Below are 13,234 nucleotides of genomic sequence, written 5' to 3'. Positions count from 1 at the left end.
GGCTGAAGCACTATCAGGACTCACTTGTTCATCTTTGCTTATGGTTGAACGGTCATTGATCACAACACTGGTCACTTGTACTCTGTAGCAGCCTGTGGTGCTACACTGCTTTTTTTTTTTTCAGTGTGAGGTTCAGAAGGCAAAAAGGAAAGAGGAAAGTCATAGAGGCTGAAGGAATGGCAAGTGCGATTAGGCTTGCATCCTCCTAGCCAAGCTAGCCAAAGTCCTTGCACCTGATGAAAGCTTAGGTTGTGAGGGCAAGGCACAAGCAATTACATGAGTGCTCCTCATCAGGCTTGAGGAGAACCAGCCAGTCTCTATGCTATAGACTCCATAGTGCTGAAAGAAAAAATTATGACAGCCAACTCTTGACTACATGCTCAAAGAGAATCAGTGCTTTATGAGCAGAGCTGTGATGGATAAAAACTAGATCCCCAGGAAGCAGCACATGAGATCAATGCGGAAAGGCAGCCTCTCCAAAATACCGTGGCGTCCACTTACAAAAAGCCTTCAGAGTCTACAGATTCTGGGGAAAAGCATCATTGCACTCTTTCTTTTCCCTAAGCATATCCCTCTTTCCTTCGTGGAAAACATTCCTCCCTCTTTCCTTCATGGAATTACTCAGCAGTGATTAGTCAAAGCTTAGTGCAGAAAATTTCCAGTCTTCATATTTATCTTCCTCCATGCTTGTTTATGTTAAGATAATACAAAATAGATTTTTATCTTTTCAACTTGTATCCTGATGAAGTATTAAATGGGCAAATGTGAGTAGAAATTATGTTTATGGACAGTGAGTGTCCTGGTTTTAATGACTGGAGGATCAGGGAGCATTTTATTCAGTAATCAGATGTAGTATATGCTAGCAGTGAAAATGAGTTGCTTGTATTTACCCGACAGGAATCTATTTCTCCTTTGTCATATCCCGCACAGATCATATTCTCAGTAATAATATATTCTGGCATCTGTTTTTCACATTTTTCATTCGAGATGAGAGGGACCTCTGCTTCTTGCAATATATTTGAAGGGGGACCTGATGAAAATACAAGGTACGTTTACCTGCTGTAATAAATATATACATGCTGCTCCAAACACTGATGGTTTTGTTCTTGTTCCAGCGTGCTGGGCATGATACTGAGCAGCAGGAGGACCTGCCTCACTGCTGTACTATATTCAGGCTTATACCCCTGTCACACAGTCGCTGATTAAATGGTGCTCATTAACTGAATCCTGTCTTTCATTTGTCTAATGGTGCTGAATTTGGTTATAATTAAATCAAGATTACTAAAATCAATGACTATGAACTCACCGTGGGGAGATCTAAGGGATAATTAAGGGCTTAGGAGTTTGGATTGTCCAGTGTTCCTCACTGTTAATTATGTAAATATTTGAGTATTTCAAGTTTTTATAAAAATTTATTTTACAAATTCCTACCCAAAATTTTAAAAGCAATTTTATTCTGAAAATGTAGACACAAGTGCATACAAGCAACTATGGAAGTGAAATGGCATGTTATTATTTCACAGAGACCCCAGATCTGGAGCATATGATATACAAACAGAACATACATTTCACACTACAGTCAGTATGCTTGACTTCTGGGGGAAATCATCTGCACATTGTCAAAAAGACTAATCTTCCTCCTCCCCCAGCCAATATCTGGAAGTAAGATGTACATATTTCACATTGAGAAAAGTAGTCATCATAGCTATAACATAATAAGGTTTTTCCATAATTTAATGGTCTTAGATATGTATATTTTCCTCTAATAAATAAGTTATATCTCTGTTACTTTGCTTTAGAGGAGGAACAGTGGAGGGGGTTAGTTCCCAAATTTTCATATGGAGGAGTACCTCTCTAAACTATTTGACCTTAACAACTGCTGTGGATTCAGGAGCAAGCTTTCCCTCACAGCTTCATGTCTGTCATAATTTTCCAAGCAGATGACCCACCTCCAGTCATAATATCACCCCATCCAGCAACAGAGCACTTAATTCCTGGTAAAAACTGTTGATTTTTTTCCGGTAAGCAGATAGGTTGTATGTAATCTGTGAATGAGAAACAAGCAATCAGTTTTGACCTCTTCCCTGTATTCAGGTTTTTATGGAGTCACGTAAGAAAATATTCATTAATTCAAACCCATTTTTGGTGCATGATATCCAGGAAATACTGCACTGACTCTGGAATGATTTGGTTGTAAAAAATGTACAGCCATCCCATCACCCTCATATGCTTAGCACAGTTAGAGTTTTGCATAACAGAGTAAATGTTTCATGGAAAAATAACAACTCACCTGTATATTGCACTTTGTATTGAAGGTGCATGAGAGCAATATCGCTATCTTTTGTACGCTTCATGTAATGAGGATTTATAATTATTCGATTGATGTTTTGAACCACTATTGAAGGATTTGTCATATCTGATTGGTCATACATGCCAAGAACTGCTTTCCATTGAGATAGTTTTAATTGCCTCCTAGAAGTTGCAAAGAATATTCATAATTATGAGTGATTAATGAAAGTTTTGAAAAACGTGTTAGGTAAAATCATAATCTTTAACCTCATGATAATTCCTAGCATTTGCACATTTTGTCAAAATAAGTAGAATGTAGCAGATGTGTTTACAGTTTAGTGGTAATAATACTATCTTAAACATCCACATTGTAGAAATATATGGTTGATTTTTTTATGTTAAGCTTGTAATGCATTATTTATAAAGAATTAATCAGACAGTAGTGCAGAGAAGGAAAATACATTAACTAAATTACTATGGCATTTTAAACACTGTGAAGAATACTGCTGACTGCCCACTGGGCAATTAATATTGGTCCTAGTTAGAAAATTATTATGGAATATCTGAAGAATAATAGGTCTAAAATGTCATTGGAAATGCTGCAGCTCATAAACTCAGAAAACTGGTCTCTTATTGTTTTAATCTAAATCGAAAAAAAAAGATGCTAAGACAAAATATGGCATAATCTGCATTTTTTGCTGAACTATGTGGGCTGGTTTGTGGCTGTGTTTAAATGGGATAACTTAATTATTTACTGTTTTTTAATCAACCAGTTCATAGTTTCAAAAATATGTTTTCAGCCTGATTGTTTTACTGAACTGGTTTCTGTTGATCTTTTGGTTGGACTTCAAGAGGTTGTCTTGTTCTGAACTGAAAGCGTTTAAGTTAAATGTTCAGAACTGAGATGTGAAATTGCAAGATCCCACTTAGGAAAATTCCAGCGAAGTTGAGATGATAAAATGAGATTTAAGTGAAAATAGAAAGGTGATGTAAGTGAAAAAGAAGTACCAAGACAGGTGTGGCTTTATTGTGTGAAAACTAAGAGGGCTTGATCCTTCTCATTTCAGTCTTTGTGTGGAATATAACTCCTGTCATTAATGTATTGGCATAGTCTCCACTTCCTTACTACTTAGCTGTTTATAATCATAGAATCATAGAATGGCTTAGGTAGGAAGGGACCTTAGAGATCATCTAATCCAACCCCCCTGCCATGGGCAGGGGCACCTCTCAACTAGACCAGGTTGCTCAAGGCCTCATCTAACCTGGCCTTGAACGTCTCAGGGAGGAGGCATCCACAACCTCCCTGGGCAGTCTATTCCAGAGTCTCACCACCCTCGTACTGAAGAAATTCTTCCTAAGATCTAGTCTAAACCTATGCTCCTTCAGTTTAAAAGCATTTCCTTTTGTCCTGTCTCTACTGTAATTTTGAATATTAATGTTTCTTTTTTTTGCCATTCCAGTTTCCAGGTGTCTTCTACAGCACTTGTTTTTGTTATAGATTTTATGGAAGCAAACCCTAGAAAATATTTAAATACGCATAATTTCTTAGAATGGTACAAATAACACCGTCTAGAGAATATCCAATATTGCCTAATCAATGCATATAAATCAAGGTCCATTCTAATGAGGCACAGTAAATCTTGATCAATGTATGATAATATACAGGAGGAACAGGCAACACTGAGTTTACCTTCATGAGGTATGATGTCATCCTTTATACCACTGGCAGAGATTCAACTAATTAATGGAGGCCCACATTAATTATGGGTTAAGTGCAAATGCTCTGTATTAATATCATATATTTAAAGTGCAATTCTTCATTGTTCAGAAAATGCTGCTTAGTTTCCACGATTCTCTTCTTTAAAGTAAGGTCTGAGGGTTTACCAGAAAGTAAAGGAGCCCTAAGCTGAGCCCACAAGTGATTCAGAACACAGTAATTAAACAATGAGCTAGTTGTTAATGTTTTATATCAGTGTCACAAATTATTCATAATCTGATGCCTCAGTGAACCTGCACATAAAACAAGTATTTTGTCATCATTAAAATCAAAAAGAAAAGACGTGGCGTGGTTTTCATATGACCATCTTAGGCAGTTGGAAAGATGCCCTGGAGCCAGTGGAGAGAAAGAGGCACTTGTGAATTTATATTAAATTAATTCTAAAGTAAACATCTAGAAACCCTCTAAAAAGTGCTGCTCCCCAGTGATTTCAGTGTGATCCTTCCAAAGTGTGTTCTGCTCTATACAGGACTGACTGGTGGCTTAGGTCATACTTCAACCCAGCTTTACCAATGACTATCCACCATTTGGATACTTGCATGTTGTGGAAGTATCAGAATGTGTTAGCTTTGAAGAGCAATGAACATTACCCATATACACAGTGTGCTGCTGTCACCAGCCATTCATCACTGACAAGGGAAGCTCCACAAATAGGTCTGAAATTAAAATGGAGTGAAACTATCCAAGGCCAAGCCTCTCTTCTGGCATCACTTCCACCTACAATCCTTGTTCCATTCTTCTGAGTTACCAGGTGTTTTCCACAAGCTAAAATTAAAAAAAAAAAAAAAAAGAAAAAGGTGAAAAAAGGGAAAAAGAAACATTTGTGGATTTTTAGAGGGATACAGTATGTTTCATTAGACTAGCTAACATTGTTGGAAAAATAGGCTTTGGAGTATCTGAACTGCTATTCAAAAATAATGTCACTGTGGAAAAAAAGTTTGGTATTTTATAGCTGAAATCAAGATGCAACTTTATAACTTGGATTTAGATGTTTCCTCAGACCTCCTGGATTTTTTATATATGTGTTTTCAGTATAGACTCATCTCTAGTGTATACTTAACTCTGAAAACAAGTGAAGACTGTAAATTTTCCTGTGTTTATATTATTATGAGTATAGCTTTTATAGTCCATTCCCTAACCTTTCAATTCAAACTATAAACATTAGGCTTTATGGACTGAACAATTTGATTTCTGTGTGAAATATTCCCAGGGTATGTGTACTTACGTTTAATGTTACATTGCAGATGAACCACCAGGTTGTTCAAACAGTGTTCTCTAGAATGAAAGTGCGATTAAATCACAAGTATCTGCACACCAGGTAACACTAAATGACTGTCAAATACACATACATACACATACATGTCTTTATTAATGTATATAAGCATTTTTATACTTGTATATAGTTTATCAGTATCAAACTGTTGAATACAATATTTTGTCCTACATGTTTTAATTATATTTTAATTATAGATAAACATTATGATATATAATTAAATGTACATATTCCTCTTCAATGGAGATTTATTTGGCATATGTCATGGAAATAAAAGTAGACTCCCCTTGTGTTTTAGGGAATGAGTCATCTGTCTGTGACAGATTCTCAGTAAAATTGTAACTCTGTATGGTATTTTTTCTATCTTTTGAGATGTTATCAATACCTTACCACTAGAGATCAGTGTGACCAAAGAATTTAAGAGGTTAGTTTGATATCACTGTACCTTTTCACTAAGATTATAATGCACCGTAAAATATATAGCTGCATATACAGGGTTAGGAATTATTTAGCAGAGATATAAAGCCAGAGTCTGACGAGATCAAGACCACAGATCAAAACTACTCAAGCGTTCCTGATACCCAGAGGTTTTAAGATTATCTTCATAGCTTGTAATGAATCTGAACACTTGGGACAGTGTGTGTGCTAGCAATTTATATCTGGTACACAGAAATATATCAGAGGGAAAAAAAAAAGTCTGCCAATGGCTACTTTACAGTATGCATTTCTACATCATTTTTGAATAGAAAAAGAGAAGGATACTTTAAATGTGATATGGTATTATGTGTCCCTCACTATGTTTGCTCTAAAATTTGATATCTGTTGTGAGGGAAATAATGCATGACATAACCCAGCGTTTTCGCAATGACATAGTGGTGCAGGAAGAGCAAGTGAGAACTGTAACCTTCTGTCACCTCCCCAGTTAAATCTTCACTACAGAGGGGATAACAATGAGATATGCCTCCAGTCCTGAATAGTCTCATGGAGCCATTTTCCACTTCAAGACAGATGCATAATTTTAAAGCTGTATTTTAAAAAGTGAAAATCAAATTTTGTAATTTGTATTCAAATCTGTATTGACTTCATAAGGGTTTACCTTGATAGTGAGACAAACCACAAGGAGGACAACCAGAAATGCATAAATCCACAGGAAACAAATACCATCTTCTGCAAAAATTTCATGGCAGTTGACCAAGCTCTCTCCATAGGCTGTAAAAGGCTGGTCAGTGGTACTGTATATTAGCTCCTTTATCCAGTCCTACACTTTCTTTAGGTAGATGCATAAACTAGCCAAACTAACATCCAACATGTCAGATTTGTCCCTATGTTTTTTACATTGAAGCACAGAATTGCATGTTGCAAGGGTCTTTGTCCCACCACCGGTACCTACTGATTGCTTTAGTAGAAATTACTTCATGTGCCTCTGCTTTTTCTTCTTTCTGAAGCTAGCTCCCGGTATGAAAACCACTTCCTTGCCTGCACTTCAATTCACCAGTCCTCAGTTGCCTCTTGGTGAGCACAGGCATATCCAAAAGGCAACAGCGGCATTGCATCTGCTGAATGCCCACCCTATGTGCCTCTCTGAGTGTCAGCTGTGAAGCAGCATGCCAGACAGAAGTCTGGAGTAGCTGGGACATCTGTGAGTATGATCTTCACTTAGGACTGGGAAAAGCAATTATGCCTGTGGAATCTGCTCACATATATCTTCAAGGCAGGCTTTTGCCCTGTTACAAAGCTATCCTGCCAAGAAATATATTACCCAAGGGCATCAGAGAACAGTTTCGATGTCTCTGCCACCGTGGCTTTCAAGTTCTATTATATGTGCCTTCCTTTGCTTCAGTGGTAGTTACACTTACATAAAGACCAAAGACAGTGTGAGAAATATGTTTTATAATTTGATTATCAGTTAGTGAATGTGTTTTGGTTTTTTTTTAATTATCAAATCCGTGTGATCTTTCTATCGTTCATTATATGTACAGAAAAAAGTGTGCAGATCTGTAATGGTGTCACCCTGTAAAATGACTCCCATCAGCTTTCCAAATGAAACATGGTAGACGTTACCCATTTCTGCAACAGAAATACAACTACGATGAATTAACTTGCTCCATTTCCTCCTGCTTTAATCACTTTTTAGTGTTTAATAGAAATTAACAAAAGACATCTTTAAATCATTGCTGCTCTTTAAGATCTCTTGTGGCAATGATGGTTTAATCATCCACTCAAGAAAAAAAGAAAAATAGCTTGCAATGATGTTCTGTTAGTTTAGGATAGTTTCACCACCAGTGAGAATGATAAATGTTTGGGATTTACAATGTATAATTAGAACATAAAATGTATCTTTTAAATATTTTTAAAGTATGGATAAAATACAGCATAGCAAATTAAAAATTCTCTCTTGCTTCGTTACTATGTGGTACATTTATAAAAGAAACCTGAAAGAACATGGACTCTTGCCACCCTCAACATGGTTTCAGCATTTTAGCAATTAGACAGTAATTTTCTGCCTCAGTGTTTTTGGTAAGATTCCAGAAAAATGTGTATAATAAGCCCTCTTGTAAGCAGAAAGACAGTAATTGAAGTCATTATATATTTTTTTATTATTATTATTATTTGATGATAGCAAGCCTTTGTCCTTTTGGGGGTGTACTATAAATCCCAGAATTTCCAGAGAATATAATCCTGTGCTAATGTTACATTTTTATTTAATCTACAAGAAACTCTACCAGTTTGTAGGACTCTTCAGAGTCGCTTCAGCTGCTATTTGGACTGAGAAAGATTAGAATATAATCAAATGTATTCTGAGATTTGGGTCATCTAATGATTCACTTCTAAATGTGGAGACAAATCCGGAAGTCGTTTTTGAGTGAGACTAATTTGTCTAAATAAAGACATCTGTCTGTGGTTGCTTACCTGTGCAATCCGCATTTACTCCTAAATCTGTATCAATAAAGCCAATGGATTATAGAGTGCGACTCATCATATTTCAAGAGACACCTTGATGGATTGCAATTTGGAGGGCTTATTTTTCTCTGTTGATTACAGAGAGAAGCCAGTGTTATAACTACTATATAACCATGTGTGAATGCCAGTCCATTTTAATTCTTCTACTATATTATATATTCATAATTTAGAGATTTCTGGATAAGAAATGTTTTGTAAAAATAGCAGTATTTATCATTTCCACAGTAAATGTATAGACTTAGCTTTAGATTGTACTGCATGCTAGCTAAATCTGTAGCAAGCATCTTTCTCCTTTTAGATTTGCCGTAGATGGACAGGAGTGAAAGGGGGAAGAGTCAGTTGCCCAATGTTACACAGAATTCAGCAGTAGACAGAGAATAAAACGTAGACATGCTTATAGTCCAGACCTCATGCAGAACCATGTCACCTGTCGGATAAACTTGAGCTCGTTGTGTATAAACAATCACCACCATACCTTGTTATCCTTTGTATGAGGAAGAAACATCACTCTACTCACCTTTTTGTAAATATTAGGCTGTGGTTAGCTGCTTTGGTGATGTTGATAAATGGGCCATCTCCAGTGAATAATACGGTTGACGACATATTGACATCCCTGGAAGGAAAAGACTCACATGCATATTTTTAGGTATTTGTTGTGTTCCACCAGTGGAGGAATGTTTGCAAAATGATTATGCTGGTGGAATAAACGGCATCATTTTTTTCCTGAAATAATGATTATTTATCAGGAGATTTTTGGTGCTTAAAACACACATGGATTAAAATGCGACTCACCTACTTTCACTCTTACATCTTATTCTGAGATTTCTAATGCTACAATAATACTGAAGGAGACAGACATAACTGTTTTAGTAACAATAAATTATCAATTTCTGCTTTTCTGTGCCACAATGAAGGGTTTGCAGAACCACTTCTTAAATATATGGAGCTAAAACTTAACATGCAAAATAGAACATGGTAGAAGTTACCCATTCTACCCATGGTAGAAGTTACCAACAGCTGAACCTTGGAATATTAGTGTTGCTTTTTTGAGGGGGTGTAATTACATTGATACTATACTTCTGTGCCTAGAGAAGAAATGAAACTATGTTCTGTATCATGAAGAATCTAGTGGAATAAATGCTACCTTCCTTAGAAGTTAAGTTTCACTTCATAGATCTGTTGAAATCAAAATAACTGTGGAGTAAGTCAAGGGTGTCATGTTTGCTGTTGAACAGATAGTTCCTCTGAAGTGGGGTGTACTCCTCGACTAACTTTTTTTGTAACGATGGCCTTTTGAACACCAAGAATTCTATCTCACTACTGTGAGATAAATTGTTTTGACGTTTACAACCCGTATCCAGATTTACTTTATAGCCCATTCTGAATCATATACTTTGTGATACTGGTATGATCAGCTTGAAACATATACTCAAGAAACATTTAATGAAAATGACCTTTAGAAATCTTTCATGTTGTGACAAAAATGGCCTTTAAGAGTCTAACCTAGGTGATAAGTAACCCTTATTCCATTCAACATGCTTACCTGGCAAAACTTACAGAAAACTTAGAGAATAGTCTTAGAAGTTTCTTACATGCAGACGTACAGAGATATCTGTGCAGTAAATTCTTCAGATATTATTGGTCCTCATGTACCTAAATACTCTAAGGATCACTATGATTTCAGTCTCTACCTCTGTCTCAGATGTGCTCAGTAACAATAAGCAGTAGCAAATGTTTGGAAAGATTCAGATGATGTGGTACCATGTGAAAAAAAATATTCAGGGTAAGGATAGAAGAGCAATTGTCTGATAACTACACTCCTTTTCCATGTTTAAAAAAAACACAACGTATTTCTAGTTTGAAGAAAATATGTTCACACATTTTGTAAGTCATTGTTTAATTCTCAGCCTGTGGGATGTTTGCAGTTTGTTTAATTTGTGTTTGAGACACAGGGCAGTGTTTCTGTTTCATCCACTGATTTTCTGACAGAAAAACAAACAATGAAGAAGAGTAGCAAATTACAAATAGCAAGCACTTTCTTTGGCATAAAAAAGCTTTGTTCACATGTGGATTTGTATGAAGAGCTGCTGTTTTCTAAATGCTTGTGTGCACACAATTTCTTTATATGAAAATTTGCAAATGATAAATAAAAGTAACCTCTCTATTCTTTCTGGATTTGAAATGAAGCTTCTTAAGCATTGAGTTTAAGCCAAGCTTGCTAACAGTGTCTGATTGTAAATGAAGCTGTGGATCTACAAATCCAAAAAAATCATTGAGACTCCTCCTGAGGCTTTCGGGTCAAAGTGCACATTATTACTTGGTGACAACTGACATGTAATTAAGTCTATCGCCAAATTACTAGGACTGTCCTAATTCTGGTTCACAGTGCTGCAAACACAGCCTGAAGACAGTCAGAACCAGGTTCTTTCTTACATCCAGCACACAACTCTCACTGGCTCTACAGCAGAGTAAGATCATACTGTCTATTATTGTAATTTATCCATCAGAATACAATTTTTTTGTGCATAAATTTTGGGGGATCATTTCCACCCCTTTCAGGTTGTATGATATATTCTCAGCACACTGGAGAACCTGAGCCTGACAGTCAATGACAGGATTTTCTCAGGTCTCAAGGAGCTAGGCACATAGCTACTACTGACCATTCGTAAGTGGGAACATGAAAACCTAATGGACCTGGAAATCTCAGAGAAGGCATTGTATTCCAATGAACTCATTTCCTTCTCAAGAATTTTGTGAGTTCGTGCAGAAAACAGACTGCAGGGTTGAGAGCAAGGCCTAAACTCTCAGTCCTTGTTGGACTTTTGGGTATGGCAAAATTGCAAGGTCTACCCCCATTCCTGGGTACAATTCAGTAAAGACTCAGTTGGCTCTGTCCCAGAGAAACAAGCATGTTTCACACCAGACCAGTAGAACGGTGAAAAGCTCAATGTATGATTTTGTTGGTTCAAGGAAAAGCAATGCTAACAATACTCACATTTTAAGTGTTCTCACAGATGCACACAGTTACAAGTACAAGCTGAGCAAAGGGTCTTGTTCAGGTTTCTCAAGAGCATCAATTTGTGCACCTTGCACTCCAGACTCATTAAGAATATTTGTAAATGATTTGCCTAAGCTGTATTTTGTAGACGAACACACAGGCCTACCTCCAGATTTGCTTCCTGTTTGGCACATATCACAAATGCGACAGTGTCATATTTGAAAAATGGAGGCAGAAAGATTCATGTATGATTTATTAGAATTTGTGTGGAACATTGCAATTTCTAGCCCAGCTACATAAATAACCAGGATATGCTACATGACTTCTATCATTTCGGTCCTTTTCATAAATTAAACAGTAAATGAGACTAGCAATGTATAAGCAATTAACAGCAAAAGTAAATTGTCCTAGATGAACCTTATCCTCTTTCTCTAATAAAGCATGATTCTAAGTAATTATTCAGTATAGGAGCATGATCGATAGCCTACTCAAGACCTATTATTACAAACATCTGTTTAGTAACAAATATGGTGCCATTTATTAATAAATATGCTGCTACAGGGAGATTCATGGAAGGCAGAAACAGTGAATTGCTTACAGGACTTATACATATCTATATATGTGAGAATTTTATCTTATTCTGTAGGATCGGTAACAGCAGAAGCACCCAGCATATAAGAATGTGACATAATTTAGGTTTAAAAGTACTTTTCTTGACAATGGGAATATGTAGTTTATAGAGACAAACTGAAACGTATTGCTGCAGAATGTTATGAAGACAAAAGCATAATTAATTTTTAAAACATATTAGAAAGTACCATGAAAGACAAAGTTCACTGAAGCCTGTCAAATATAAAAATGTAAATTAAACCAGTAGACCACAAACTAGCATCCAGAAGTTACAGAGGGAAAGGAGGTAGGAGAGGGGGAGAAAGAATCAGAGGAAGAAGGCTACTGGCCACTGTAAAGGACAAGGTATTTGACTAGAAGATCATTTAGTCATAATTTGTATGTTCTTATATGCATGCATTAATGATATAGCTACGTACAAAAATTACAATCAGGATTTGTGCATGCAGGTGTCTAATATTTATGTAAATGCAGTACCTACCCAAAGGGAAAAAAAGTAAAAAGGCAAACCAGCACACATTCATCCAATGATTAAAAATATTTTCAAATAACACTTGGATATTTATCTAAGTCCTCCTAACTCTGTGATGTCTACAATTGATTTATCAGAAGGGCATTTACAGGCATCCTACTTTGGTTACAGTATTCAACATAACAAATTGCAAGCTCAGAATTTAATTTGATTATTACTTGGATGAGTGACATTCCCTAAAAACCTCAGCACTGTAGGAAAGCTATTTATTATTCAGTGAAGTTGCATACAGTGTAAGTAAGGCCAGAATTTAGGCCATAAATTTTACCATAGATTGAAAAGTACCACACTTCTGCATTCAACCGTCCCCACCTCTTCCCTGGAAATTCTGCTGAACAGTGACTGAAGCCAAATCTATTTTTTCCATCATATTCTTCTCTCCTCCCTCCCCACTCTAAGTATACCTCAAGAGAAATACATTTTCTTCTCCCAGCAGCTCAGGTCTAGTGATAGGTATGAAATGTATTGGTCACCCAACAGCAGAATACCCAAGTGATTATCTTGAATTTACTTGAAATGAACATTTGTATGATACTGGAGCAGCCAAGGCTGCTGTTTGCTCTGGCTTTAGTTTCGAGCCTTCCTCATAAAAGTGAAGACGTAAATGATGACATAAAGGGATAAAAGACTAATACATCAGTCTTCCAATGTTCTCCAGTATGTATCCTCATGTCTAATCTGCCATATTCAGAGTCCTGTAACGAATGCCGTCAAAACAGAGTCCCGTAATGAATGCCATCAAACAGGGTTTGCAACACTTACAAATTTGGTGGC

The 13,234-nt window shown here is 36.4% G+C and overlaps 1 protein-coding gene across 1 annotated transcript in view; it reads right to left on the bottom strand.

The window, feature by feature from the left end:
- The window catches only part of TMPRSS15 (transmembrane serine protease 15), a 57,030-nt gene that overhangs the window by 902 nt on the left and 42,894 nt on the right, over positions 1-13,234 (bottom strand). Inside the window, exons 22-27 of the mRNA XM_086482357.1 lie at positions 8,818-8,913; positions 5,292-5,341; positions 4,657-4,831; positions 2,291-2,472; positions 1,950-2,045; positions 891-1,030 (exon numbers count right to left, since the gene is read on the bottom strand). Coding sequence (XP_086338483.1) covers positions 891-1,030; positions 1,950-2,045; positions 2,291-2,472; positions 4,657-4,831; positions 5,292-5,341; positions 8,818-8,913 — 739 coding nt within the window. The remainder of the gene's footprint in view (positions 1-890; positions 1,031-1,949; positions 2,046-2,290; positions 2,473-4,656; positions 4,832-5,291; positions 5,342-8,817; positions 8,914-13,234) is intronic.

Source organism: Leptosomus discolor, chromosome 1, assembly GCF_034619465.1.
Source record: "Leptosomus discolor isolate bLepDis1 chromosome 1, bLepDis1.hap2, whole genome shotgun sequence".
In the NCBI taxonomy this organism is placed as follows: Eukaryota; Metazoa; Chordata; class Aves; order Leptosomiformes; family Leptosomidae; genus Leptosomus; species Leptosomus discolor.
Note: the sequence above shows the minus strand (reverse complement) of the source record. Positions and strands in the feature narration are given on the sequence as shown.